This window comes from Zonotrichia albicollis, chromosome 11 (genome assembly GCF_047830755.1).
Source record: "Zonotrichia albicollis isolate bZonAlb1 chromosome 11, bZonAlb1.hap1, whole genome shotgun sequence".
NCBI lineage: Eukaryota > Metazoa > Chordata > Aves > Passeriformes > Passerellidae > Zonotrichia > Zonotrichia albicollis.
Window position 1 is genome coordinate 247,851 of NC_133829.1, and position 26,086 is coordinate 273,936.

Sequence of the window (26,086 nt, forward strand, 5' to 3'; positions counted from 1 at the left end):
GCACCACTCGGGTTTCCCCTCCATCACAAGGCTTCACAATCACCACACATGTGCTCTGAACGCCCTGCCCCATCCCATCCACCCCGGCCACCTCCCAGCTGGTATCAGGAGCAGTGCAGCAGGGCCAGGAAGCACTGCATGGCCTCAGGTCCCACACTGAGCAGCACACTCTGGAAGGTCTCTGGCAAATGAAGGCACTCCAGTGGGAAATGTGTCTTGAGCACCCAGGCAGTGGGAGAGCAGGAGCCAGTGGGCCCCATGGTCCTCAGGATCCTGGATGGGCTGCAGCCAGCCTACTTGGGATGGGCAGTGCCTGCACCATGATCTCAAGGGCATGGCACCCTCGCTGTCCTGGAGCAGGTCCTGGAGCACAGCCTGCAGGAAAGAGCAACATTGCACTGCCTGTGCAATCTGCACCTTCCCTCAGGGCTTCTTGCTCAATGTCCCATAGCGGGTTTGTGGCAGGCTTGCTACAAGGATAAGGATGCAGGGACAAAGGGGAGTCTTCACTCTGAGCCATAGCTCTGACCCCCAATCCGGGGGCTGGCCGGTCCCAGCCACTGGTGGCTGAGCAGAGCACATGCCCCAGTCAGTGACCGGAGCGGGTGTCAGTGCTGGGAGTCGTTCCCTGCGCCCGTGCAGTATCGAGGAACGGCTCTAGAGCGGAGGGAGCAGAACCGGCCCTCGAGCACGCATCTCCCCGCGGCGGCTGCGCTCCCGGAGGCCCGTGCTCACTCACTGGGGTTGGGGTACCGCAGCACCAGCAGAAGCACCATCCCCGGACTGGCAAGGAAAGCAGCCATTCCTGCGTCTTACGGGCAGTAGGAGCGAGCGAGAGGTCCCGCAGTGCTCGCTCCGGCAACTCCCGCAGTACGGCCCCAGAGCCCGGCTCCAGCCCCCGCCGCTCTCGCGTTCGCTACGGCTCCCAGCCTTCCTCCGACACCGGCAGCTCCAGAGAGCCCCGTCCCACAGACCGCCGAGACAACTTGTGACACACCTGATACCTCCCCGGCACGGGACCCTGCCCGGTCCCTGCCTTCTCACCCCGCTGCGGCCGCCGGGGCTGGACGCCAGACGGAGCCGACTGTCGCTGGCCTCGGTTCTGGGCGCTAATCTGAGGCCAGCGCCAGCCCCAGCACCGCAAAGGATGCCGAGCTCGTGCATTATTGATGACGGGAACCCGGCACGGGCGGAGGCAGCCGGGCGGCAGGGCACTGCCCGGGGCCGCCGACACCGCCCGGGGCCGCCGACACCGCCCGGGGCTGCGGACACCGCCCGGCGCCGCCGCCTCACGCCGGCCGGAGGAGAGGCCCGGGCGGCGGGCAGCGCCCCCTGGCGGCCCGGGGCGCACGGTGCTGCCGGGGCGGGCCGGGCCCGGGCCTTTTGTCGCAATAGCGACGATGAAGTCGGAGATGTCAGCGGGTTGTCCCCGCAGCCCTGGGGCCGACTGGCTGATGCAGCTCAATATTGGTGACAAACACCCAGAAACAAGCCGGGCGGCTGCCCCGTGCCGGAGGTGAGCTGATGAGGGCTGGTCGCAATCATGAGCTCTGGGGATGCTAGGAGCAGTTGCTAAAACTCAGCCGTCAGCAGTAGGGACTTGACGACAAGGCGAGGACAGGAGCCCGTGGCCTCTAAGGAGAAACGGATGGTGAGGCGGAAACGGGGTACTGAGAACGTTTCCCCAGTTGATGCATTGTCCCCCGAGGCCCACCTGAGCTGCCCGGCGCGCTGCAAAGGGAGGTGGCGCTAGGTCAGTGAGGATCGGTTTTTTGTGCAGGGACAGCCCTAGGCCCCGGCAGGACCGGGGCACGGTGCTGTGAGGTGGGAGCAGGCCGCACCTGGTCAAAGCTGTGGGCGAGCACCCTGGCAGGGGTGGCACAGACAAAGGACGTTCCGACCGCAGAGCCCAGCAGAAGGTGCAAGTGCCGACGGATGGGGTTACGGGGTAAAGACCCACTACCACGTTTGGCTCGGGACCAGGAGAACGCCAGACTGTCCCAGGGCCGGAGCGGGAGGGGTGGTGGGGGAAAATGCGGGGCTCGGTGAATCCAGCAGGCGAGCCTGCAGCGAGCCGAGCGCTGTCGTGCGGCATGTGCTGGGCACGGCGCGATACGGCCACGGTTGGGTTAAGGTACATCCATCCACGGGGTCAGCACAGCTCCCAGACACCGACAGCGCACTCGGCAGAGCGCGGCCTCGGGGAGCCTCCGCGGCCTCGGGGAAAGGGCAGGCGCTGTGGTCGGCGGGACACAGCTCGGTGCGAGGGGACTGCACCGCGGGTCGAGGACGGATCCAGCGCACGGCCCCAGCCCGCCCCCGCCGCGGCCCGCACATCGCCGAGCTCCGGCGGCCATGAGGAAGGGCGGGGCCAGCGCGGACACCCCGCCCCGCTGGCATGTGCGCCGTGACGTTCCGGCCAATCAGGAGCTGCCACACGGCAGATCCGGATGCGGGGGCCGGACTTCCGGCTGCGGCCCCGGCGCTCCCTCAGCTGCCGCTCCCGGCCCCGCCGCTCCCGGACCGCTGGACGCGCCGCTGCCGCCGCTATGTCCGCGCCCCGGCCCCCGCAGCCGGCCCTGCCTTCCGTGCTGCTGCTGTTCCTGCTGCTTGCCCTCTGCGCCCGCGCTTCCGACGTGGTGGAGCTGAGCGATGCCGATTTCGAGAGTGGCCTGGCCGAGCGCCCGGGGCTGGTGCTCGTGGAGTTCTTCGCGCCCTGGTGAGGGGCCGCTGGGGGCAGGGGGCCGGGGGCGGGCCGCGAGGGGCACCCGGCCGGTCTGACTCCTTTCCGTGCCTCTAGGTGCGGACACTGCAAGCGGTTGGCGCCGGAGTACGAGTCGGCCGCGACCCGGCTGAAGGGGATCGTGCCTCTCGTGAAGGTGAGCGCGGGCTCCCGCCTTGGGGCAGACTCGGGGGCGGCCAGCGGCCGCATTCTTGCTGTGCAGGCCTGGCGGACGCCGTTTGTTTGGTGCCTCGGAGCCCTGAAATAACGTGGAAGGCGGTCCTTGCAGGGCCGCGGCCGCGCGGCGGGTGTGCACAGGGTGTGTGAGGGTTCGCCCCAGCCGGGGAAATGGCCCTGCTCGGAGCTGTGTGATGAGGCTGAGAGCGAGCACCGTGCTGCACGTAGCCACTGAGGCATCCTGACTAGGAGCTTTCTTTTCTGCACAGAACTCGTAGCGTTTTCTCAAATCAGGGTTTCTCTCTTCCTTTACGGGAAGTGGCATGGACTCTTGGCACCATGGCCTCCTGGTCAGGTCAGCCCGTTTTCTTCAAATGTTATATGAACTTTGGGACTGACAAGGGGCTGAGAAATTCCATGTCATTGATTGCAAGAAACTATCCTTTCTAGTATTTTTTTTTTGGTGTAGTTTGGTCGAATTTGAAACTATTTAGTCTTTGCAGTGTTTTCTCAAATATTTTTCTGGGCATCTCACTTCCTGTGCTACTTTTTTCCTAGTCTGGGCTATTGAGCACCAGGCAGTGTGTGACAGATCCCTCTAGTCCCTTATTTGGGATGGGTGTGTTAGGGCTGGACCTCAGTAGCAAGGTTTCTTTTCCTTTAGGTTGACTGTACAGCAAACTCCAACACCTGTAACAAATATGGAGTCAGTGGATATCCCACATTAAAGATTTTCCGAGATGGAGAAGAGGCAGGGACCTATGATGGGCCCAGAACAGCAGGTAAGAACTGTTTGGCAGTGTCTGGTTTGCTGATCTGCTGCAGGAGGCAGCATGTAACAGCCAGGGATGCAGAGAAGGTTCACACCTACACATACAGCCCCCAGTCCCTTACTCTCTCCAGAACTCTTTGTGCTGACAAAGCCTGGGATGTTTATTTTCCCTTAAAGCTCTCCTTTAAAGGTGAAGGTCTCCACATTAGCTCCTAGTTCCCAGGATGCTAGAAAGCTCCTGTGTGAAGCTGATGGGAGCAATCCTTCAGTTCACATATTTATTGTATGGGAGATTTGTGTGGATTCTGCAGAAACAATTTCTGGTCTAGGAAGCTTGAAAAATACCTTATGGAACTTGGTATTGATCCCTTTAATTATTTCACTAATCTTTCAAGATGGGATTGTCAGCCATCTGAAGAAACAGGCGGGACCTGCTTCGGTGGCTCTGGGTTCTGTGGCTGAGTTTGAGAAGTTCATTGGCGACAAAGATGCTTCTGTCGTGGGTGAGTAGAGGTGGTGGAAGGAGTGGGCTCTGGGAGCTGGTGTGCCAAGAGCACAGGCAGTGCCACAGGCTGCAGCAAATGAAATTCCAGATGCACATGAACAAAACCACTGCTGGTAATGAGAGCAATAAAGCCTAGAACATGTATCCAGAGGGATTTAAAATGTTCAGCCTGGGAAATTTTCACAGCTTAGTTGGACAAAGCTCTGAGCAACCTGCTCTGACTGGGGCTCGTCCCGCTTCAGGTGGGAGATTGGATTTGAGGACCTTTGGGTATTACCTCCAAATTTCTTTCTTTTCTTTTTTTTCCCTTGGCCATCTGGCTTCGTTGGCTCCCCTGGCACCACAGTATATGTTTTCCAAAGGTTGTTGCTTTCTTGGCTGGCTGACAACAGGTAGCTTTGGGTTGTTTTGGGTGCGTTTGTTGGTCTGGTGGCATCAGAGGGCTGCTGGCATTGGGTGTCTGTGGTTACACGTGGCAACAGCAGATGGTGCAAATCAGGTGCCATCTTGTAGGTATAACCACATGAGTATTAACCAGCATTCCTAAACTTACCGTTGTTAAGTGCCAGTGGTTGTTGCACAATCACCAGTGGATGTCTGGGTGTCCAGGGACAGTTGTCCTTGGCTGAATGACCAATTTGGGCTTCTCCTGAGTAACTTTTCTGCTGCTGGAATGGGGGAGGTGCAGGGAGGTCCTGGAAAACGGTAAACACCTCAGCATGCACTGAAGGACTGGATTCAGGATTGATCCAGTGCATTGTAGAGAGAAATGCTGGGACCTGCAGAGGGTCCAGAGCTGGGTTGGTTTGTGGTCACAGTCTCCCTTTCTGCTGCAGGATTCTTTGGTGATGCATCTGGGGATGCTTACTCGGAGTTCATGAAAGCAGCCAACAGCCTCAGGGATAACTACCGCTTTGCACACACCACCGAGGAGCAGCTGCTGCACAAGTACAAGGAAGATGGAGAGTAAGTTACTTAATACAAAGATTTCTTCTTATTTAGGCGTTTGGAAAAAATTCATGGATTCCACTTAAATGGTTTCAGTTTCTAAACATAGCTTAAGGTCTGGTTTCTTCCCCAGCTGACAGTGGTGTTTCTTTTGAATTGAGATGGAAAGGTGTAAATGGTCTCAGAAGTGTTTGTGTCTGCCTCTGGGTCAAAAGTATCTCAACAGAGACATTTTGTTTCCATATTCCTTGTTATGGTGAGAGTTTTGTTTCTCATTGTGGCCTGTCTGAATCATGAAGAAGGCACTGACAGATACACTTAATGCACTAGTGTCATCAAGAAACTAGACGGTGTTGTTTGAGCTATGAATGGTGAGTGGGGATTGTTACTGAGAGTGGGTTTTTGTCTTATCTGGCTGCTGTCCTTGGACTCCCAGGGACACTTTGAACTAATTGATAATACCTGTTTTCCCGCAGAGGCATAGTCCTATTCCGTCCTCCACGCCTGACCAACAAGTTTGAGGAGAGCTCTGTCAAGTATCCAGAAGACAAAATCACCAGTGGAAAGATCAAGAAATTCATCCAGGAGAACATGTGAGTGATTTCTCATCAACAAATGTGACAGACTGGCCCCAGTTGGCTTTGGCCCTGTCAGAGCTTGTTTTTTCGTTGCTGCCACCTCTGCTGCATGTCTTGGCACTGCTTCCCTTTGGGGACACCTTCCTGAAATCCTGATGTGGCTGTTGGCATACACTCTCCGTATTCTAACCATTCTGTTTAAAAACTGAACCTGTGAGAGCTGTGCTAGCTTTGGCCTTAACTGGGTCAGCTCTAGCCACTGATGTGGCAGGAGATGGAGATTTTTGTCAGAAAAACCTGGTACAGGAATGAGCAAAGCACTTCTTCCTGGGGTCTGATTGTCACTGACATTTGACTCCTGGGTGGGAAGCAAGTGTGCTGTGTCAGGCCTGTTCTGGGGTCATGGACTCTGCTAATACCTCTCTCGTTGACAGCTTTGGCATCTGCCCTCACATGACTGAAGACAACAAAGACCTGATCCAGGGCAAGGACTTGCTGGTGGCATACTACGACGTTGACTATGAGAAGAATGCCAAGGGATCCAACTACTGGCGCAACAGGTGGGAGTGGTGGGGGTGAATGGGCCTTGCACTGTTCCCGCCTTGCTGCGGTTCCAGAGCTTGGGTGACAGTGCTCTGAAATCCTGTGCGATTGCTCCTGGATCCCTGGTCCTTAGGAACCTAGACCTTACCCACAGACTGCCTCACTGCTGTGCTGTGCAGTTCTGCCCTTCGTGCCTGAGAGCCTGGACTCACGCAGGTGGGGCATGGAAACGTGCAACACTTGCCTCAGTCACCACAGGCACGAGTCTACTGGTCTGCTTCTCAGCACCATTTCTGCAGGACTTGGCTCTGAAGAGCACATTGTGCCACTGAGTTCCTAATCTGATGTGTATGTCATCTTGAAAGGTGTTACATCATGTAGAAGAAAATGTTCAAAGAAATAACGCTTTGGGGTTTTGTTTATTTTTTTCCCTCAGAGTTATGATGATTGCAAAGAAGTTCTTGGATGCTGGCCACAAACTGTCTTATGCTGTTGCTAGTCGAAAAACCTTTGGCCACGAGCTCTCTGAGTTTGGTCTGGACAGCAGTGTGGGTGAGGCCCCCGTCGTTGCCATCAGAACTGCCAAAGGAGATAAATATGTCATGCAAGAAGAGTTCTCGTGAGTTCTTGAACTTGATGGTGATGGGTCTGATTTGATGGACTTTGGTCTAGAGGTCTCTGACCAGATGATACTTTGTTAGCTTTGAGGAAACAGGAAAGCTGGCTGTTGCAGCTGGAAGAAGCAATTGCTAGGTCAAAATGGCTCCTACTCATGTGTTTTCCTACTCTTTAGAGAGCTTGCAGTCCCTGCTGTTATATCAAGGGAGAGAATTTAATTCAAGATCCTGAAATTCTGGTTAGGAATTAGGGTGCAACAAAGGGCAGAAGAATTCATTGTACCTTTCCTTTTGAAAAAAAACCTGGAGAATGCTGTAATGCCTAAAACTTTGAATGGGATGTGTATCCAGCCTCCTGTCAGAGCCCTTTAAGGACATCACTGCACTTGTTCTGGGGTCTACTAAGCCAGCTCCAGACTGGTGCTGTCAGAGATGCAGGTGGCATCTGTTGTGTGGGTGGAAGTAGCTTAAATAAGCCTTGAAAGTTTCCCTCTCTCATCCTGTGTGTGAGATGATGGCTGTAACATCACTTTTCTTTCAGCCGTGACGGAAAGGCTCTGGAGAGATTCCTGCAAGATTACTTTGATGGAAACTTGAAAAAATACCTGAAATCAGAGCCTGTCCCTGAAAGCAACGATGGCCCTGTGAAGGTGAGTGCTGCTTATGGCTGCAGAGACACTGCTCAGCAGCAGCTTCCTGTGCCTGTGTGAAGTGCTGGGAGTGAGGATGGTGGCAGCTCAAGAGGCCTCTGTGCTGACAGACAGATGAATTACCCACTCCCTTGTTCCACTGCAGCTTTCTGAGGTGAGGGAGACATAGAGCTTGCAGTTTGTGTTCTGTTTTTTTTCTCTCAGCATAGTAACTGCTGCTTGGCCCCAGCAGTTACGTGCTTTGTGAGTGCAGCAGCATCCAGATTTCCAGGGCTTACACAAAGGCCTGCCCTCTTGGCTTATGCTCAGTCCTTCATGGCATGGTCTTCCTGTTGGTTGTGACTGCACTGTTTAAGGGATCGCCCTGTTTATTTCATCATTGGGATCTGGTACAATTCCTACCTTTCACCCTGCCAGGCAATTCTGCCCTGAGTGACACCATTCCCTGGCCTGGCTTTTTGGTGAGAGCCTTACACAGGAGTGCGAGTCACGGGATTCACAGATGTTTTTGGGGCGATGGGGACGGCCTCAGCCAGTCCTGCTGATTGCTTGCTGGGATTAAAAAGAAATGGCTTTATCTTCCCGCGAGGACACCGTATGCAGACCTCACTTGGAGGTAGTGCTGGTAACTTACGGCAGGTTTTTACCTGCATGGTGCAGATGAGGAGTGCTGTGTTTGGTTCTGCTGCTTGCTGTGCAGGTGTGGGAGACCCAGGCTTGGGTGGAGTGTATGGAGCATGTCATGTCATCGCCTCATCTCTGCCTTGGAAGGAACTAACTGGTGTGATCAACCCTTACAGGTGGTGGTGGCTGAGAACTTTGATGAAATAGTTAATGCACAAGACAAAGATGTCCTGATAGAGTTCTATGCACCGTGGTGTGGCCACTGCAAGAATCTGGAGCCCAAATACAAAGAATTGGGGGAGAAGGTAAGTGTGAGATTCTTGCAAATGTGAACTAGAATTTTGCAGCACTAAATGATCCTGCAGGTCCTTTCCAGCTTCTGTGGTAATGGGGTGTAATTGTGCCTTCCTGAGGATTACAAATTTTGGTTTCTTTGCAGAGTGCAGATATCTTGCAGCAGGATCTGTGGTAGCAACCACACTGGTATATTTAGTCTGTGTTATTGGCTAGGGCACAGGAATATTCTAGGATTCAGTGACTGGCCTCAACTGCCCAAGTTTCTTTTTGGATCTTTTCCCTCTGCATGATGATAGTCTCCCATGTGGTGAAGGTTGGTGAAGTGGCATTCCCTATGCACTGTCCTCTGACACCACTGTCTCAGATCATGCTGACTGCTGGGTTCCTGGATTTTGGAATTGGTTACTGATGGGTTCTTTCTACCCACAGCTCAGCAAAGATCCCAATATCATCATTGCCAAAATGGACGCTACAGCCAATGATGTGCCTTCTCCCTACGAAGTCCGAGGGTAGGTGTGACTGCTGTGACACCACGTGTCAGTGCATGAGTCTGACTTCAGGCACAGCACTGAAGAGCTGAAAGAGCCTCATGGGGAAGGGTGCGGGGGTTGCCAGGCAATAGCTAGGTGACTGCTGGGCAATGGCTTGATGTGGAGAAATCAAGAGTGAAAACAAAATACACTGATCTGCCTGGCTTCTCCAGGATACTGGTGTCCTGGCTCTGCCTGGAGGCCCATCCTGCTGCTTTGGAATCTGCTGAGATTCTGTTCCTGGCAGTGTGAAAACAAATCTGGGCTTGCTATTCCAAAAGCAGTTCAGCTAGCAAACTTGAACCTGTGGGTTCATCCAGATCTGCCAGGCTCTTGAAGGCCACACCTGGTGCCTCAGAGCCACTGAAGCTGTGCCATGTTAAGCCAGGGCAGTGTGGGGCGTGAGTCCCTTCAGTTGGGGCTGGTCTGATAGAAATCAGAGCATCTCAGGAGCTCATGTGTTTCTTCTCTCTCCAGTTTCCCCACCATCTATTTTGCTCCAGCTGGCAAGAAGCAGAGTCCAAAGAAGTATGAGGTGAGTATTTTGCTGTTCTTGATGCTTTGTAAAGAAGTGAAGAGCATCCAGGTGCTCTAATTATACTCAAGCCTCTTTGGAGTTGGGGGTGGCACCGTGTCCCGTTTCCCTGGGAACACACCTGATGGTACCTGCTGGGAGCGTTGTACTTTAGGTTGTAGGCCCTGGGGAGACTCTGCTTGCAGTCACCTGGGTCTCCCTCCAAGCACCTGAACTCCCCTTCAGGAGAGGGGAGGTCCATCGTGGGTACAGCTCCTGCCTGACTGTCATTTGTTTCCTGCAGGGAGGCAGAGAAGTGAGTGACTTCATCAGCTACCTGAAGCGGGAGGCAACCAACACTCCCGTGCTACAGGAGGAAGAGAAATCCAAGAAATCCAAGAAGAAGGTGAAGGAGGATTTGTAAAGTACCTACTTGCCATCTTGTCAGAATGAGCTCTGTATGAATTGGGGAAGCGCTGGTCAGTCTGGGGCCAGTTCTGGGCTGTGGAGAGCCAGTGGCCATGGGGGCCGAGGGGCCCCAGCTGCTGTATCTAGTAATGTTTAATTTTCTGCCGTCTCTTAGCTGCACTGTTGTGGGGCTCCCCAGGTTTGTTTTGTGGTTTGGGAGGGGGTGGGGGTACAGTTATTTTCTAATTTTTTTTGTACATTTGGAGAAGTGAAACAATAAAATGACCCCCTTAAGACCAAGTGTCCCTGTCCTGAGGAAGCCCATCAGACCTAGCAATGGGATCCTGTTCTTCATAGGCAGCAGCTTCCTGCTGCAAGTTGTTCCCTACAGTGAGCCCTCCTAGTCACTGACTTTAGCTTTTAGCCCATTATCCTCTTTCCTCAGCTGCCTGAGCCCCTCCAGAATGTAGCAGCAACAGCAGTCCCAATGTTGGGCTTCGGGTGCTGCATTTACACACATTTTGGACAGGGGAGCTGTGGCCGCAAGTGCCTTTGCTGTGTGCTGCCCTGGTGAGTTCAGGGTACATGGTGCATATTGTGGCTGTGGGATTGCAGCAGCGCAGGCACACAGAGTAGGCAGGCAAGGGCCTCACTCAGCAGCAGCAATCAATCTGCTTTCAAACTGGTGCAGGCGTAGTCAGCTCCACTGACATCTGACAATTACCCATGTAACAGTAGTGCTGCTTCCTTGGTGGGCAGGACGGTGCTCTCCATCAAGCCGAGGAAAGCCAGGAAAGTGGTTCTTGTCCTGTCTTGCAAACAGGATGGCTACAGACCTTTCAGTGAGGCCTGCGTGGAGAGCTGGTCCTGTGTAAGGGAGAAGCCACCACCCAAAGTAACACATTCCCCCAAAGCAGGGAATGGTGCTTCAGGGTAGCTGGAGCAGCTGGCACTGCTTCAAAGATTGGTCCGGATGAGCAAGGAAAAAACAGCAGCAACAGATTGCTTGGGAGGCCCCGCTTCTTGTTAGAATCAGGCTTCTGATGTGAGACAGCCTTGGATGGAGATGCTCACAGTGATTCTTCTCCTGCTGATAGCTGGGATAGGCCAGACCCGGCCTGCAGCCTCGGTACCAGAGATGCCCGGCCACGGCATTGCCGGGAAGGCGCGGCGGCGGCGGGCGGTCCCGAGGGGCAGGGGCGGGCGGCGGGAGCCCTGTGGCGGGGCTCGCCCTGGGCCAGCTATTTTTGCCGCCGGCGCGGACTAATCCCCTGAGCCGCTTCCCGGCATTAGGTAACGGCGCGGCGCCATGCGCTCCGCGGTGTCCCCGGCCCGGGCAACCCCCGGCAGTCGCGGCGCGGCGGGACCGGCGGCGGCACGCCCGGTGCTGCGGGCTGGGGGCCGTGGGCAGCCGCCGCCGAGCCCCGGGCGGGCCCGGACCGAGGCCAGCAGGTAGCGGCGGGCGGTGAGGAGCGCCGGGGACGGACATGCCGGGCCCGTCGCCCGGCGGCTCCCCGGAGAGGGAAGCAGGGGCCGGCGGGCGGCCGCGGGGGCCTGGCCGGGACCGGCGGGTGCGGTTCCGGCTGCCTCACACCGCCATCGCGGTGCCGTCGGTGCGCGACGAGGAGCAGCTCTTCTACCGGCGGCTGGAGGCTCTGGCAGTGCCGGGGCCCGGCGGCTTCGGGCCGCTCTTCGCTTCCGACGGTTGGAGCGACTTGACGGGTGAGCGCCGACGGGCGGCCTCAGGGCCAGCCGGGCCGGCGGCCCAGGCTAGGACGGCCGGTACCGGGGAGAGTCGAGCAGGGAGTGCCAATTTCGGGACTCCCGGCTCGGCTCTCAGCGCCTCCTCCCGCGCAGAGGACCGGCTGCTGCGGAAGCGCGTGGTGCGGGCCGGGCCGGACGGGCCGCGGCCGTTGCCGGGCCAGGAGGTGTCGGTGAAGGTGCTGGGCGCCTTGGAGGACGGCGGGCTGGTGGAGAGGGACCCGCGGCTCATCTTCGTGCCGGGTCACGGGGACGTCGTGCAGGTGAGCCCGAACCGGTGCGCGGTTCAGTGCCGTGCTGGCTCAGCGCCGCCCTGGGCTCCGACCCGCCAGCCCCGCCGTGCCCGCCCACAGGCTCTGGAGCTGGGCGTCCCCACCATGCAGCCCGGGGAGGTTTCCTTCTTCCTCGCCGCTTTCCCCTACGCCTACGGCCGCCCGGGCAGGTAGGGCGGGGGAACGAGCAGGCGGGGACTGGAGCACGCAGGGGGCGGGAGGGCAGACGGACCGGGGCGGGCGGACAGGAGGGACAGGCGCGGACAGGAGGAGCAGAGCCGGTGGGGCCGGCAGAGCAGGGGACCGGGGCGGGCCGGGGTCGCGGGCAGCCGGCGCTGTACCAGCAGGGAGCCCGACGTGCCGCCCGAGGCGCCGCTGCTGTTCGAGGTGACGCTCCTGGAGGTGCGGGACGGCCCCGACCCCCAGCCGCTGCCGCCCGCCGTCCGCCTGCGCCTGGGCTCGCAGCGCCGGGAGCGGGGCAACTTCCACTTCGCGCGGGGTGACTTCGCCGCGGCGCTGCGGTCGTACCGGCTGTCCCTGCGCGCCCTGGACGGCCCCACCGCCGGTGAGACCGGGCGGGAGGGAGGGCCCCGGGCTGCGAAGCTGGAGCGCTGAGGTCGCCACTCGCCCCGCAGCTCCGCCTGGGCCCGAGGAGGAAGAGGAGCTGCGGGAGCAGCGCGTGAAGTGCCTCAACAACTGCGCGGCTGCCGAGCTGAAGCTGGGGCGGGCGGAGGAGGCGCTGGCGGCCTGCGAGGCGGCCCTGCGGATCTGCCCCGACAACGGTCGGGCGTTGCTGCGGCGCGGACAGGTGGGACTCGCATCGCCCCGCGTCGTCCCGCTCCGCTCGGCCCGGCCGTCCAGCCACCCTCCGCTCCTCTCCCCGCAGCTGCTGGCAGAGCAGGGCCGGGACGCAGAGGCGGCGCTCGTCCTGAAGAGAGCCCTGGAGCTGGACCCGGCCAGCAAGGTGCGGGATGCGGGGTGCGAGGGCGGGCGGTGGTCCCACAGCACCTGGTACTAGGAGTGACGGGGAGGAAGAGGATCTCGCGGGAGTCGGTGGGTCGGGTGTCCCACCGCAGCCGCCCCTCGTCCGCAGGTGATCCACACCGAGCTCTCACGGCTGGCAAAGCGCCAGAGCCCTCCATCCAGCACCGGCCCGCAGAATCCCCGCCACGACCCGATGCCGCCGCCGAGCCCCGCGTGCGTAGGCGACCTGGGCTGTGCAAGGACGGATGCCCGTCCCGTACCCGGTTGGCGCGGATAGCGCTTATAGCCGTCCCTCCCTGTAGAGCCCCCGCACCGCCCTCGGCGGAAGGAGCGATCTGAGCGGCTCCGCAGCGCCCCAGAGCCTGACCGCGGAGATAGAGGAGCTCTCGTACCATCCTCCCCCCATCGCCACCCACTCCCTGGGGCGGGGAGAGCTGCGGGAGGGGCGGGACGGCACCCGCCCCCCGTCCCGCACCGCCCGTCCCGCACCGCTCTCTCCGCGGGCGGTGCTTCCGCACGCCTCGTGACGTCACGGCGGGGGGCGGTTCCTCCTCGTCCGCATCCTCTCGCGCGGAGGCGGCTGCGGCGCGTGCGCCCAACCTTCCGCCTTTTTCGCCCCCGCCGGCAGAAGGGAGGCCATAGCCTGCGGCCAATCAGGCGGGGCCTTGCCGGAGAGACGCGCCAATGGGAGTGCAGCGGGGGGTGGATCGGCGCAGTGATTGGCTGTGGCATCCCTTAAAGCGCGGCGCGGGGCGGGGCGCGGGGGGGTCAGTGCGGGACGTGGCGGTGGAGTGGAGGTGGGAGGGAGCGGCGCCATGACCCGTGAGTTAGGGGGGAAGGCAGGAAGGAAAGGGGGTTGCGGCTCACGAGTGTGGTGGGAGGCTGCCCTGGGACCCGGGAGTGCGGCGGGGCCGGGGTCAGGGGCCATGCCGTGATCCGCCGGCGCGCCGGGACCCGGCCTGCGGCCAGCGGTCGGGCCGGGTGTGGGGGGTGGCGGCGCGGCCCGTAAGCGCGGCCGGGCTGCGCTGAGGCGGCCGCGCTTGGCAGGCGGGAACCAGCGCGAACTGGCGCGGCAGAAGAACCTGAAGAAGCAGAGCGACTCGGGCAAGGGCAAGCGGCGGGACGACGGGCTCTCGGCTGCCGCCCGCAAGCAGAGGTGAGCGCCGGGCCGGCCCGCCGGCTTCCCTTGCCCCGCTCCCTGCTCCCGCCCCGCGGCGGTGCCGGCCCCGCCGCCAGCCCCGCCGCGCTCCCCGCAGGGACTCGGAGATCATGCAGCAGAAGCAGAAGAAGGCCGATGAGAAGAAGGAGGGCAACAAGTAACGGGCGGCCGCGCCGGGCTGCCGTCCCAGGGCCGGTCCCGCCGGCAGGATGCCCCGCGCCGCCCCAGGCCGGGTCCCGCCGGGACCCCCGGCATCGCCCCGCGCCCTGCGCCGCCGTCCCCTATTAAAGTAGCTGTGGAGCCCTGCAGGCTGCGTCTGCTCGTCCGTGCGCCGGGCGGGGGGTGGGCGAGCATGGGTATTGCCGGCGGAGCAATCGCGTCCGCGGAGAAGGACCGAGCACGGCCGTGGCGGAGTCAAGCGGCGGCATCTTGACGGTGAGAAACAAAGGTGGGGTCGGGCCTGGGCGGCCCTTGGGGCAGCACCCGGGGCTCAGCGCGGGGCTGAGGGCCGAGCGCCCCGGGGCGGCTGGGAGAGCTGGCAGCGTCGAGGAGCGAAGCTGGGCGGCACGGCGCCGGAGCGGGCCGGGGCGCAGCCGGGGCTCCGGGCCGCTCGGAGGGCGGCGGTGGAGAGATGGCGGCCGGGCCTGCGCACCGGGGGAGAGCCGCGCTGCGGCACGGCCGGGGCGGGCCCAGCTGTGGCTGCCCGTCCGGCAGCAGCGCGGAGCCGTGCGCCTGGCGACGGGGTCCAGCCCAGTGCTGAGGCCGGCGCCGATCGGCCTTTTCACCTCCCCGCAGGGCCATAATAGTGGCGTCAGCCCCAGCCGGCAGCACGGCGACGGGTCCCGCGGCAGCCTGGGCTCCGAGCCCAGCCAGATGCAGCGCCGCCTTCCACCGCGCCGGTGCCGTCCTTGGCGCTGGTCTCGCAGAACAGGCAGCCCGCAGGCTGGGGCTGGCAGCGGGACCCTGGCTACCCCGGGGGCTCTGAGGAGCTGCTGCTCGCCACGGCCAGCGGCCTCTGGTCTGTGTGCACCCTCTCGGCCAGGCCAGGCCGCAGCTCCGACCAGCATCAATGGCTGTGACTGCTCGACTGCAGGACAGAAGGGTGGCATGGGGCCCTCTGGGGCTGCCCCAGAGGGCCATGCCAGTGCTGTGGCAGGCTGCCCAGTGGCCTGTGCTTGCAGCAGGCATGAGCAAGGCATTGTTTCCCCAGAGGACAGCCTGCACTGCCTGCAGCACGGGGGTCTAGCAGAAACCCCCATCCGGGTCAGGCTCTGTGGGGACTTGCAGCAGTGCTGCTGACTCGGGGTGTTTCACAGAGCTGGCACCCCCTCCCTCCATCCCCATGGCAGCAGCCTGCGCAGGACAACGGCCTAGGCTCAGTTCAGAGTTTTATATAAAAATGTATTCAGGCAGGTATTTACAGTGAATGCACCACAGCAGTGGCAGCCAGGGCAGAGTCCTGCTCCCCCAGTGCACCCAGTGAGGCCGGGGCAACCAGGCTGCGGGCTGAGCACCTGCCACCAGCTGGCTCTGGCCCTTTGGGTGGCCCTGGCATCCACCTCCCATGTTCCCCTCAGGCTCTTGGGTGCTACTGTCTCCTGGGACAGGGGGTCAGGGAAGGCCAGGGGGACCAAGCAGGGCTAGGGCACAGGCACGGGGCACAGCAGGGACCAGCCCTGGGCGCAGTTTGTCCCGGCAGGGGCTATGTGGAGACGCTGATGCGCTGTGGAGCACGTCGGCGCCGCACGATGCGTGGCCCTGTACTGCTGCGCCGGTGCTGTGGGGAGCCGTGGAGGCAGAAGGGGCTCAGCAGCAGCCACAGGTAGAGCAGGACACAAGCCCAGCACGAGGACACCTTCACCCAGAAGGTTGACCAGCTGCCATGTGTGAAGGTGGTCTCCAGCACTGCGTTCTCATAGCTGGTGGGAGAGGGCAGGGCTGGGTACCCAACGGCTGCCAGCACAGGGGGTTCCAGTGCCAGCTGCAGCCACCAGATCACCCTGTGTCCCAGTGGCCACGTGCCCCTGGGCATGTGCCTTCCATGGCCACTCAGCCCTTCTTGCTGCGCTGCACGGCTGCCACTGGAGCAGTGCAGGTCTGCGGGCACAGAGTCCTGAGCAACCCCAGCAGGTGCCAACTCAGTGATACTGGCACAGCCTGGCACAGAGGTTTGGAGTGAGAGCAGGGAGGGCTGGGCAGCAGCACAGAGCCCTACCTGAACCAGTTGGTGAGTGTCATCATAACATAGAGTGAGGCAAGGAAGAAGACAAAGTGGAAAGCCGAGTAGCTGTAGACCACCCGGTCCTGTTCATCCTCGATGATGAACTGTCCTCTGGCGCTCTCCTCTACTTGGTCACATGTCTGGTCTGTGCCTGGGGGAGTGTGGGGACATGGCACTCCCAGGCTGGGACACAGGCTCTGTCCACTCCCACACAGACACTGCACTCACCTCTCAGCTCCTCCTCCATCTTCTCAGGGCAGCAGAAACAACAGGAAGGTTTCTGCAGGGAGAGCAGAGTGCTGACTGCCCAGCCCCGTGGCCAGCATGGCCAGGCTGAGCCCTGCCTGATGCCAGGGCAGGTGGTGTGGGCAGCCCTCTGTGCTTTGCCAGACAGACCTGCCCCGCTCTGGGGCTGGGACAGGGCCTTGAGGTGGTGGGTCTGGGGCGCCCTTAGCAGGAGGACATGGAGCACAGCTGCATCCATACTCACTTTAAACTCAAAGCTGTAGACTTTGACCATCCAGAGGGGCCCAAAGACCTCAGCGAGGTACGAGGCTTCATTGCTGTGCCCAGGAGAGAGGCAGAAATCATGACACAGGCACACATCACACTGTGCTAGGCTCCCAGCCTGCCCCATGGATTCCCAACGCCACAGGAGCTCTGCTGTGCTGCCCGTGTCCACCCACCAATGCCCCGCCTGCTCCTGCCCTGCCGCCCCTCGGGACAGCCCCGGCAGCCCGGCCGTGCCCGGGCAGGGCGCACGCACCATGCGAAGAGCACGCAGGCGTACATGATGGCAGCGCCCAGCACAGCGACGGTGGTGTCCTCTGTCTGCAGCTCATCCTGCCCGACCCCCGGGAAGCACACAGTGAGGTTCTGCCCCTTGTACAGCACTGCAAGGAGGTGGACGTGAGACAGGCATGCATCACGGGGGGACGGCTGGTGGTGGACAGGGACACCCACCTCTCTCTGGGGGGCGGCTGGACAGTGCAGAGAAGGTGAGGTACATCACATAGCAGCTGATGATTGAGGACTGCAGCAGCCCTGACCGCGGCTGCTCTGCAAGAGTGCAGATAGAGGTGTTACTGGAGTTCCTGGAGTAACATGAGCTGGTGGCTGGGGCTCTGAGGGGGCCCTGGGAAGTCCTCTCCTGCCACTCGCCCATCCAACGCCTTGTGCCAAGGTAAAGGAAGGGCCAGGAACCCAGAACTGGGTTCTCCTCCAGTGCCCCAGTGCTGGCCCTGAGCTGGGGCCCACAGTCAGCACAGGACACAGCTGGCCATGCAGCATGGCAGCCCCCAGCACGCTGTGCTGTGTGGTACTCACTGAGCCGCACACACGGTGTGATGGAGATGAAGGACATGATGCCACAGAGGCTGCCATTGATGGCAAGCAGTGCTTTGTTGAGGTGGCAGGCGGCTGGGTGGGTGTAGAACTTGTAGAGGAAGGAGAAGGCGGCAGAGGCAAGGGTGTAGAAGGTGGCCGTGGCCAGCAGCACAGCCAGATACCAGCGCTTGTCCTGCGCAGCTCCTGTCAGCCTGCAGAAGAGTGGATGAGCAGTGGCAGGGGACAGCTACCCACCCGGCACCCCAGCACTCACCAGTTCTTGTTCCAGGTGTGTGCAAAGGCTGTGATTAGCACCAGCTGGATGAGGATGAAGGCGAAGCCCCCACAGACACCTGTGTAGTGCCAGGCTGGGGGAAGACGGCAGAGGTAGAGATGGCACAGGGCAAGTGGGGCACAAAAGGGGTGCCCAGGGTCCCAGCTCAGGTAGGGTGGGGACACACCTTGGATGAAGTTCTCCTCAGGGATGAAGAAGCTTGCAGCCCAGAGGCCCACCAGCACCAGCAGCTTCAGGAGCCAGAACCTGCAGGGCAGGTAACGTAAGTAGGACAGAGCCCCTGGCAGCCCCATCCCAGCACACTCTGTCCCAGCCCCATGGCCCATCCTCACCCGTTGTGGAGCTGCGCACGGCAGTCAGAGCTGGAGCGCACGTTGAGCAGCAGGGCAGCCTGTGCCAGGTGGAAGCAGGCAGTGCCAAAACAGACCCGGTACACGGCCGAGGAGCCCACCAGCTGCTCGCAGTCTGTGCCCCCAGGCAGGTGTTGGCACAGCACCACTGAGAAGGGCACCTGGCAGGCATGGTGGTTGATGGGACAGGGCTGCTGGTGCGTCCACCCACCATCCCCCAGTGTCCATGGCATCCAGCACATCCAAACTTTCAATATTCCCATCATTCCCAGTACCTTTCTCAGTACCCTGGGACTGCTGGAACCCCCAGCATGCCAGACAAATCCTGCATCTCTGGTACCCCTGGCACCCCTTCCCGCTTGGCACCTCCAGCAGCCCTGTCACTATCCCACCATCCCAGTATCCTCAGAATCCCAGTACTCCTGATGCCCATGGCAATTCTGGCATGCCCAGTGCTCCCCTGGGTGCCCTGACGTGCCTGGCACCCCAATACCCCCAGAACTCATTGTACCCTTGAGACCCCCCATACTCCTGGTACCCTGGGTGTCCCAGTTCCCTCTGTCACCTTCTCCGTGATAGCCTGGGCCACAGTGCGGGACAGCATGAGGCAGCACACAGCAGAGGCCAGGACGTGCAGGAGCGTGTAGAGGATACGCGTGCTCGTGGACACGCGGAGCCCGTGACACCCGCAGCAGAGCTGGGGAGGGGCAGGGTCAGTGGGGATCCCAGGGGACCAGCGCTGCTCCCCAGCCCGGCCCAGCACACCCTGCCCGCCCAATCTGCTCCCCGTCCGCTCCCAGCCCCGCCGGACCCCAAGTCCCACCTGGAGAAGCAGCGGGTGCAGGAGGGGCCCCCGTGCCGCTGTGCCCGCCATGGCCCAGCTCGGCTCTGCTCAGCCCCCGCGGCGTTGATGGGATTAGGGGATTGTCAGCTCGGCCCGCCCTGCCATCTGCTCGCTGTTCCCTCCAGGCAGCCACCCCTGGCGTGCTCAATGGGCACTGTCCGGTGACTCCTGGCCTTGGGCATCCCTGCCCTGAGCCCGGCCCTCCTTGGGCAGGGCAAGGCCCGAGCAGGTGCCCTGGACATGAGCTTGCGTGAGGGGCACCTGTGTTCTGCACATGGCGTCTCCCTGATCCCAGAGCGGTACCATACAGCTGTGTGGAGGGGCTGGGGGATGCGGAGTTTACTGGAGGGGGGAGCAGCCCCGGGCACAGAGGCACCCAAGGGACACAGGTACCTCGCTGGGTAGCGGGGCGGCGTGAAGCGCACCCAGCGGGTAGCAGGCTGGCCCAGGGTCGGCAGGAGCTGGGGACAAGCAAGGGGATGCAGGGGGCTCTAGGCTGGGGCTGGCGTCGCTTTTCTTCAGCCGCTCCACAGCCACTCAGGCTTTGTGCGGGCAGAGCCCTGAGACGGCGGCTGGCGGGGCTGCGCCTGCGGCGGCGATGACACGGATCTCCCGTGCCCCCCGCTAGCGCACACAGCGCGGGGCCAGGCCCGGCCCGCGGCGTCCCCACGGCGGGGGGTGACACGCCACGGGAGCGGCGGGGGCGGCAGCCGGGGCCGCGCTGCGGTACGGCCTCCGACGGCCCGGCACCGGGGCACGGGGAAGCACGGCCACAGCCCGGCCGCCGCCGCGGCTGCCCCGTCCGCCCATCCGTGTGGGGGCGGCGGCGGCCATGTCGGGCTGGCTGACCCGGCAGTCCCGGAACGCCGCCAGGGGGCACTCGCGGGCAGCGGCGGGGCCGCGCCCGCTCGGCCGGCTCCGCGCCTCGGCAGCGCCGGCGGCCCGCTGCTAGCGAGCGGCCCGGAGTGCCGGCACTGCCAGCTGCGAGCTGCGCGGAGCCCCGAGGGCGCCGGGGAGCGCTGACCGTGCCCACTCGGCGGGGCCGGGCCTGGAGCCGGCCCCGCCCGTGCTCCGTTCTGGCGGCGCGCGCCGCTCGCCGCCCCCGCTGGCGGCGCACGTGACCGGAAGCGGGCCGCGGCGGCGGCGGCATGGCGGCGGAGGGCGATGTGGAGCTGGAGCTGGAGACGGAGCCCAACGGCTCCGGCGGCGGCAGCGATGGGGCGGGCGGGCGCGCGGCCGAGAAGCCGCGGAAGCACGATAGCGGCGCGGCGGACCTGGAGCGCGTCACGGACTACGCGGAGGAGAAGGAGATCCAGAGCTCCAACCTGGAGACGGTGCGGCGGCGGGACGGGACCGGGCCAGGGTGGGAGGCCGGGCGCTGCCTGCAGCGGGGCCGAGCCGGGCGCTGACAGCCGCGCCTGCACGCCCGTGCCGGTGCCGGTGGCCGTGCCGCCGGCGTGGCGCTGACCCGCCCGGTGCCGCGCATCGGGGTGACCGCGCTCGTTCTGGCAGGCTATGTCGGTGATCGGAGACCGGAGGTCCCGGGAGCAGAAAGCCAAGCAGGAGAGGTAACCGTCCGCGCTCGCTCCGGGGCAGTGCCTGTCTTGCAACTTGTCGCCACTCGGGACACGACCCAGGCATCTGCTGTCCTGTGCGACATCCCGGCCTCTCCCCGGCCCCCTGCCCGCCCCACGCTGCTGCGAGGGGTCGCTCCTGCCCACCTGACGGCCGAGGGAGCAGCGGGGCAGGGGCCGGTGGGGACTGTTGGTCACCGGAGGTTTGTCCATCTCTTGCCGTAGGGAGAAAGAACTGGCGAAAGTGACCATCAAGAAGGAGGACCTAGAGCTGATTGTGAGTACGGGCGGGACCCCAAGCAGGCTGTGACATGCCCCAGATTTGGGTGCACCCACGGAGGAGGCCGGGGCATCCTGCCCTGAGGCCGGTCCAGTGTCCCCATGGGTGGGTGTCCCCCAGGGCCCTGCGGGTGCTGTACGGGGCTGTGTCTGTTTTTCTGCAGATGACAGAGATGGAAATATCGAGGGCCGCAGCGGAGCGCAGCCTGCGCGAGCACATGGGCAACGTGGTGGAGGCTCTCATCACCCTCACCAACTGAGCTGGGGGGCCATGGGCTGCCAGGCATGGGCCTCTTGCCTTACCAATAAAGGCACTGGTGGGAATGGGCTGTCTTTGTGGTCTACACAGTGCTGAGCACATGCCCCTGGCCCTGAGTGCATGGTACCCACAAGTGGGGCCCAGTCGTGTGGCATTGTGTTGGCAGTGCCAGCAGGGCACCCCCTTGACAAGAGCAAGACAAAGTGACCTGCCTGAGCAGTGAGATGTTCTGCTCTCCCCCTCTTTTAATCTCTGCCCCGGGACAGTACAGGCTAGACAGGCCCAGGCACAGGCCTGAGGCAGTGGTGACAGCTGATCGTGCATGCCCTGCCCAGGCTGGTGCCTCCTGTGCTACCCCAGCTCACCATGGCTCACAAGGAAGGCACAAGAACAGGATGGCCATGTTTTTAAGAACATGGAGCCAGAGTAAGAAAATCCAATCTTTAATCAAACCCTCCCACCCCATACAGGTAGAAAAGCCAAGCCCTGCAGGACCATGGTGAGGAGATAGGGTCACCAATGACCACCTCAAAACAGGGCCCAGACTGACACCTGGGACAGTACAAGCAAGGGGCTGTAGAACAGAGAAGTGTAGAAATCCTGTAATTCTTCCAGAAGTGGATGTGCTGAAGCCAGGGGTGGTGCTGCAATGTGCCAGACACTGCCAAGGCTCCACAGTGGCCGTTGCTGGGACATAGTGTGGCCACCAGCCTGGCCAGCACCACAGGCCATCATCCTCCATACTGCGTGGGCAAGGAACCCTTCGGGTCTGCTCAGCACAGGGAGTGGCACACCTCATCTGGGTAGGCATGGTACAGGGAGGGGAAGGGCTTGCCACCACAGGAGTCCTGGAACATGTCCCTTCTGGCCCTGCCCAGGCTCTGGCAGCTGGCAGAGCAGCGCCCTCCTGCCAGCATCTGCCACACCAGACCCTCCAGCCCGTGCTCCTAGGTCGTTTTCCGTTTCTTGGCCGAGGGTCTCTCAAAGACATCCCGCACCCCCGCTGCCTTCTGCTTAAAGAACTTGGTGTTCTGTGCACTCTCCTGGCCCCAGGCAGAGTCAAAGGAGGTGGTGTCCTGGTCCACCAGGTGTGTGTATTTCGTCCGCCCCGAGCGCCCAAAGTTCTTGACCTGGGGAGCAGAGGAGCTTGTGAGCAGCTGTTCAGGGGGATGCAGGACCAGCTCCTCCCACCTGCCCACCCCCTGGCATCCAGGCTGGGCACCCTCTGCCAGCATGACACGCACCTGCATGACTTTGGGCAGGATGGTCTTGTTGAAGTGGTCCTCGAGGGTTGGAGCACTGAAGTCCCTCTTGTACACCTCTTCATCTTCATCCTGCAGGAGGACACACCTGCTTAGCCTAAAAGGTTCCAGTAAGTCTTGCCAGCAGTGGGGGAAGCTGCCTGAAGGTCATACTGCTGCTCTGCCAGGGCTGCCACAGTACTTGCAGCCCTATTAACTCCTGCCAGAGTGGGAGATGTGAGCTTTGTTCCCCAGGCTGCTTCTCCAGTGGCCCGTGCAGAGCTGACTTGGGTCTGTCAGCAGCAGCACAGGGACAGCTCTGCACCTTCAGCTCCATTTCAACTGGGAACCCCTAACCTGACATGCTCTGGTGAGGTTACTCTGGGTCAGCTTCAGCCCCGTGGTGCCTCTGAAGGTTGGTTCTTGTCCCAGGGCACTGTGGGAGAGGGGAGGCTCCCCACAGGGAAAGGTGGCCCTGTGGTGTCACACCTGCAGCCAGTGCAGCCAGGCCTAGCCCTAAGCACACTCACCATGAAGAAGGCGCCGCGGTGGTAGTACTTCTGCAGGAATTTGTATTTGCCCTTCACTGCCTTGTTGGTGATGACTTTGCCATTGGCCCGGAGCTCAGCGCGGCGCTCCTCCTCTGTCAGGTTCCGCATACGCTCGATCTCTGCCTTCTCCTTCTCCATGCTGGGTGGGAGAGAAGCTCCTGAGACCCTGTGTCCCCACAGCATCTCCTGGGAGAGAGGCTGTCCCCAGCTACCACCTGAGAGCTTACACATTTACTGCTAGGGAGCAAAGGCACCCTGAGGGCAGGCAGGAGGAGCTCTGGGCATTCAGTCCAGCTGGGACCCTGCTGCCAAAGGGCAGCTGAGGAAAAGGTGCTTTAACTGCCTGTGGGCTCTCAGCCTCTAGCAGACAATACTTACGCTTCTCGTTCCTCGCGGTCTCGTTTGATACGCTTCAGCTCACGGACTTTCCAGGCCTCATACTCCTCCTCATCGTTCTCATCATCTGTGTCAAGTGCATCCAGTGCTGCCAGTGAGCGCTTGTTCTCCTCCAGCTCCTTCTTTGCTTCCTCTTCTACAATCTGCAGTGAGGTCCAAGCTAAGCTTGCTGCAGTGACCGCCCCCTCCGGCCTCCAGCCCACCCCTCCGCACCTTAAGCGTGTACTTGCGCCGCTCCTCTGCCATCCTCTTTGCCTCCTGCTCCAGCTCCTTCTGCTTCAGAGCTTCTGCTTCTCTCTCCTGCACTGTGATCCGGTCCTTCCTGAGAGCAGAGCCGTGACAGCCTTCAGCCCTCCCATGACCCAGTGCAGTGGCTCAGCCTCTCGCTGGCTCCCACACCGCAGCTGCTTTCAGCCTTTGCCCTCTCCAAGGATAGGTCAAGTCCTGGGGCTCTCCCCTTCCTGGGGACTACCACGTCCTTCTGCCACCGTATGGCCTTACCAAAGAGCTTTGGTCAGACTCTGCAGCCTGATGTCACAGCAACCCAATGTAATTGATATAGGGCTGTGGGAGCAGGGATTGTTCCTTGCTCCCTAGCTGTGCCCTGCCAGGCTGTGACCATCCCATCCCACCCCAAAGAGGTGAATGGCTTCCTCACAGTGAGAAGAGACCATGGCTGCAAGGTCTCCTAGGGCCCCAGCTTCTGACTACCACAATCCAGGGCCAGCCCATGCACTTCCATCACCTACTTGCGAATAAAGACTGGTTTGAGGCGTGGCTCCATTTCATCTTCGCTGTCCGTGTACTCCTCATACTCAGATTCTGACTCAGACTCTTCTCCAGACCGACCCTCATCTTCCAATTCCATCACTTCCATCTCCTCAGTTTTCCTCTCCTGTGCTCGCTGACGCATCATCCCACGCCGACGCTCGATCTCCTAATGGGGACAAGCACAGAGCAGTCAGAGGCCAGCCCTGCTACCACTTTTCTCTCTCCTGTGAAACACGTCATGTCTGGACTGTTGGCTTTGAGAAGATGCACCTGCCTCTCTGGATGTAGCGTGGCCTCCCCCAGTGTCCTGTTCCATGCCAGAGGATGGTAACCCGCCAGTTTAGTCATGGCTAGGTGTGACACTTGTCCAAATACATCAGACAGCCCACATATCCATGCAAAGGGCAGTTCCAGCCTGTGCCCTTCCAGCTTTCCTAGGCCCATTATCTGGCGCTGCAAACACACCTCATCATCAATCTCTTCCTCCTCCTCTTCACTGGTGTCCTCCCGTTCCAGGCGCCAAGCTTCTCCCCCCTCCACTTCTGAATCGCTTTCTCCAACCACCTCAGGTTCCACAATCTTGCGGTGTCTTGCCAGCCTGCAAGAGATGCCAGTTACACACGGCACTTGGGACACAGGGGGCTACAGGAAAGGGACTGTTCGCACATCACTTCTGACAGTAAGCACTGGGACTGCCAAACACGGCCACAGGGATGTGTTCCCTCAGGAGGCCACAGTGGCTGAGCACTGGCAGCTCTTCCCTGTCCATGCTTCAAGGAAGAATGGAGTTCGCAATAAGAAGACTGTTATTGAAAACAAAACCAACCACAGCTCCACGGGAGGCAAACAGCACTCAGTGGTGTTTTTCTGCAGATGACAGAGATGGAAATATCATGGGCAGCAGCAGAGCACAGCCTGCGTGAGGGCAGGGACAATGTGGTGGAGGCTCTTATCACCCTGTGTACACTTCATGAGACACCATCCTTCCTCGCTACCCTGAGCCTCAGCACGCCGCACTAATTTCTATTTTGGTGGCTGTTTTTGATACCATCCACACAAACACACCTGGACACGGGCTGCACCTGGCTGGCTCCTGGCTGAAGAGCAGCCCCAGGCACAGTGCAGCGTGGATATGAGAAGTCACAAACACTCCTGCACTGGACCATGTTCCCAGCTCCTGCCCTGTGCAGTTTCTCCCTGTAGCAGAGCAGAGTGCCAGCCCCCTGGCCCCAAACAGGCAAAGGGAGCTCAGCTCTTGCCTGACCCAGCACTCACCGCTCCTCCACGTCCTCGGCGATGCGGTTCTGGAGACGCCGGAGCCGGGGGTCGTTGGCCAGTTCCTCCTCCTGTTCCTCGGGCTCGACTTCTTGCTCCTTCGCCTTCTTGATGAATTGGAACTCCTCATCCTCCTCCTCCGAGGACTCCATGGGCGCGTAGTCGGGCCGCTTGCCCGACACGTACCGCTTCACCTTCACCTTCTCCATGGACAGCTCGCCTGCGGACGCCGGGCCGTCAACGGGGGACTCGGCGCCGCGCCCCAGCCTCCCCAGCCCCGGCCCCGCGCCCATGCGGCCACCCCGCCGAGCCCCGCGCCCCCAGCTCACCCTTCTCATTGCGGACGGGCACGGCGCCCGCCGTGGACTGGATCGGCGGCTGCTTCATGAGGGCGCTGGGGACCGACATCGTGGCGGCGGGCGGGGGCCGGGCCGGACCGGGCCGGGCCGAACCGAGCGGAGCCGCTGACAACGGCGCCTCGAGCGCTCACCCGGAACCGGAATCTCTGCCGCTTCCGCCGCGACCGGGACCGTCCGGGGCCCGGAAGTGACGCTCGGCCGGGGCCGCTGCTCGGAGCCTTCTCCCGGGCCCGCGGTTGGGTGCTAGGGGGAGGGAGTCCCCGCTCCTTTCGCGTCCGCCGTCG

General features: G+C 61.4%; 7 protein-coding genes across 16 annotated transcripts in view; 4 read left to right on the plus strand and 3 right to left on the minus strand.

Moving 5' to 3' along the window:
* Positions 1-1,248, minus strand: part of PPIP5K1 (diphosphoinositol pentakisphosphate kinase 1) — a 63,760-nt gene extending 62,512 nt beyond the window's left edge. The window contains exon 1 of the mRNA XM_074548967.1: positions 998-1,248. The gene's annotated coding sequence lies outside the window, so the exon portion shown is untranslated. The remainder of the gene's footprint in view (positions 1-997) is intronic.
* Positions 1,249-2,462: 1,214 nt separating this feature from the next.
* On the plus strand, positions 2,463-10,181 carry PDIA3 (protein disulfide isomerase family A member 3). The gene is made up of 13 exons (XM_005496016.4): positions 2,463-2,719; positions 2,801-2,879; positions 3,564-3,681; positions 4,067-4,174; positions 5,013-5,142; positions 5,601-5,717; positions 6,137-6,262; positions 6,682-6,864; positions 7,404-7,512; positions 8,313-8,441; positions 8,863-8,942; positions 9,441-9,498; positions 9,782-10,181. Exons 1-13 carry the CDS (start codon positions 2,550-2,552, stop codon positions 9,899-9,901), a joined length of 1,527 nt encoding a protein of 508 aa, XP_005496073.4. The 5' UTR covers positions 2,463-2,549; the 3' UTR covers positions 9,902-10,181.
* A 141-nt stretch (positions 10,182-10,322) lies between these two features.
* On the plus strand, positions 10,323-13,429 carry LOC141730539 (peptidyl-prolyl cis-trans isomerase FKBP8-like). 8 transcript variants are annotated; one of them, XM_074549022.1, is made up of 7 exons: positions 10,323-11,607; positions 11,743-12,088; positions 12,266-12,483; positions 12,554-12,726; positions 12,805-12,882; positions 13,012-13,115; positions 13,205-13,429. In XM_074549022.1, the coding sequence occupies exons 1-7, from the start codon at positions 11,373-11,375 to the stop codon at positions 13,239-13,241; spliced, it is 1,191 nt and encodes a 396-aa protein (XP_074405123.1). In that variant the 5' UTR covers positions 10,323-11,372; the 3' UTR covers positions 13,242-13,429. The 8 variants fall into 8 exon arrangements, with proteins under 8 accessions (XP_074405123.1, XP_074405124.1, XP_074405119.1 ...); XM_074549023.1 differs by having other exon boundaries at positions 11,743-11,909; positions 12,000-12,088; positions 13,012-13,429; XM_074549018.1 differs by having other exon boundaries at positions 12,263-12,483; positions 12,554-12,882.
* Positions 13,430-13,589: 160 nt separating this feature from the next.
* Positions 13,590-14,369, plus strand: SERF2 (small EDRK-rich factor 2). The gene is made up of 3 exons (XM_074549037.1): positions 13,590-13,724; positions 13,950-14,058; positions 14,159-14,369. Exons 1-3 carry the CDS (start codon positions 13,718-13,720, stop codon positions 14,220-14,222), a joined length of 180 nt encoding a protein of 59 aa, XP_074405138.1. The 5' UTR covers positions 13,590-13,717; the 3' UTR covers positions 14,223-14,369.
* A 1,080-nt stretch (positions 14,370-15,449) lies between these two features.
* SERINC4 (serine incorporator 4) lies at positions 15,450-19,270 on the minus strand. 3 transcript variants are annotated; one of them, XM_074549010.1, is made up of 12 exons: positions 19,077-19,270; positions 18,819-18,950; positions 18,236-18,414; positions 18,070-18,149; positions 17,883-17,976; positions 17,609-17,820; positions 17,246-17,341; positions 17,049-17,175; positions 16,773-16,845; positions 16,511-16,562; positions 16,277-16,433; positions 15,450-15,980 (listed from the first exon to the last, which is right to left on the minus strand). In XM_074549010.1, exons 1-12 carry the CDS (start codon positions 19,125-19,127, stop codon positions 15,764-15,766), a joined length of 1,470 nt encoding a protein of 489 aa, XP_074405111.1. In that variant the 5' UTR covers positions 19,128-19,270; the 3' UTR covers positions 15,450-15,763. The 3 variants fall into 3 exon arrangements, with proteins under 3 accessions (XP_074405111.1, XP_074405110.1, XP_074405108.1); XM_074549009.1 differs by having other exon boundaries at positions 17,883-18,149; XM_074549007.1 differs by having other exon boundaries at positions 17,883-18,149; positions 18,819-19,270.
* Positions 19,271-19,976: 706 nt separating this feature from the next.
* HYPK (huntingtin interacting protein K) lies at positions 19,977-21,274 on the plus strand. Its single transcript, XM_074549036.1, has 4 exons — positions 19,977-20,431; positions 20,610-20,665; positions 20,897-20,948; positions 21,115-21,274. Exons 1-4 carry the CDS (start codon positions 20,246-20,248, stop codon positions 21,208-21,210), a joined length of 390 nt encoding a protein of 129 aa, XP_074405137.1. The 5' UTR covers positions 19,977-20,245; the 3' UTR covers positions 21,211-21,274.
* Positions 21,275-21,636: 362 nt separating this feature from the next.
* Positions 21,637-25,973, minus strand: MFAP1 (microfibril associated protein 1). The gene is made up of 9 exons (XM_074549014.1): positions 25,773-25,973; positions 25,444-25,663; positions 24,634-24,766; positions 24,147-24,334; positions 23,611-23,719; positions 23,380-23,540; positions 22,981-23,140; positions 22,454-22,543; positions 21,637-22,339 (listed from the first exon to the last, which is right to left on the minus strand). The coding sequence occupies exons 1-9, from the start codon at positions 25,849-25,851 to the stop codon at positions 22,157-22,159; spliced, it is 1,323 nt and encodes a 440-aa protein (XP_074405115.1). The 5' UTR covers positions 25,852-25,973; the 3' UTR covers positions 21,637-22,156.
* Positions 25,974-26,086: the final 113 nt, after the last annotated feature.

Excerpts from the sequence above, each read along its gene's own strand:
- HYPK (XM_074549036.1), top strand. The coding sequence starts at position 20,246 with ATGGCGGCGGAGGGCGATGTGGAGCTGGAGCTGGAGACGGAGCCCAAC. Across the intron at positions 20,432-20,609 it reads AGAGCTCCAACCTGGAGACG|GCTATGTCGGTGATCGGAGA; the intron begins GTGCGGCGGCGG and ends TCGTTCTGGCAG. Across the intron at positions 20,666-20,896 it reads CAGAAAGCCAAGCAGGAGAG|GGAGAAAGAACTGGCGAAAG; the intron begins GTAACCGTCCGC and ends CTCTTGCCGTAG.
- PDIA3 (XM_005496016.4), top strand. The coding sequence starts at position 2,550 with ATGTCCGCGCCCCGGCCCCCGCAGCCGGCCCTGCCTTCCGTGCTGCTG. Across the intron at positions 8,943-9,440 it reads TCTCCCTACGAAGTCCGAGG|TTTCCCCACCATCTATTTTG; the intron begins GTAGGTGTGACT and ends TTCTCTCTCCAG. Across the intron at positions 9,499-9,781 it reads AGAGTCCAAAGAAGTATGAG|GGAGGCAGAGAAGTGAGTGA; the intron begins GTGAGTATTTTG and ends TGTTTCCTGCAG.
- LOC141730539 (XM_074549015.1), top strand. The coding sequence starts at position 11,373 with ATGCCGGGCCCGTCGCCCGGCGGCTCCCCGGAGAGGGAAGCAGGGGCC. Across the intron at positions 11,608-11,742 it reads CGGTTGGAGCGACTTGACGG|AGGACCGGCTGCTGCGGAAG; the intron begins GTGAGCGCCGAC and ends CCTCCCGCGCAG. Across the intron at positions 12,484-12,553 it reads CCTGGACGGCCCCACCGCCG|CTCCGCCTGGGCCCGAGGAG; the intron begins GTGAGACCGGGC and ends CTCGCCCCGCAG.
- SERINC4 (XM_074549007.1), bottom strand. The coding sequence starts at position 19,127 with ATGGCGGGCACAGCGGCACGGGGGCCCCTCCTGCACCCGCTGCTTCTC. Across the intron at positions 17,342-17,608 it reads CACACCGTGTGTGCGGCTCA|AGCAGCCGCGGTCAGGGCTG; the intron begins GTGAGTACCACA and ends GCACTCTTGCAG. Across the intron at positions 16,846-17,048 it reads GCCTGCGTGCTCTTCGCATG|CAATGAAGCCTCGTACCTCG; the intron begins GTGCGTGCGCCC and ends TCCTGGGCACAG.
- MFAP1 (XM_074549014.1), bottom strand. The coding sequence starts at position 25,851 with ATGTCGGTCCCCAGCGCCCTCATGAAGCAGCCGCCGATCCAGTCCACG. Across the intron at positions 24,335-24,633 it reads AGGAAGAGATTGATGATGAG|GAGATCGAGCGTCGGCGTGG; the intron begins GTGTGTTTGCAG and ends TGTCCCCATTAG. Across the intron at positions 23,141-23,379 it reads GACCGCGAGGAACGAGAAGC|CATGGAGAAGGAGAAGGCAG; the intron begins GTAAGTATTGTC and ends TCTCCCACCCAG.
- SERF2 (XM_074549037.1), top strand. Across the intron at positions 14,059-14,158 it reads GCTGCCGCCCGCAAGCAGAG|GGACTCGGAGATCATGCAGC; the intron begins GTGAGCGCCGGG and ends CGCTCCCCGCAG.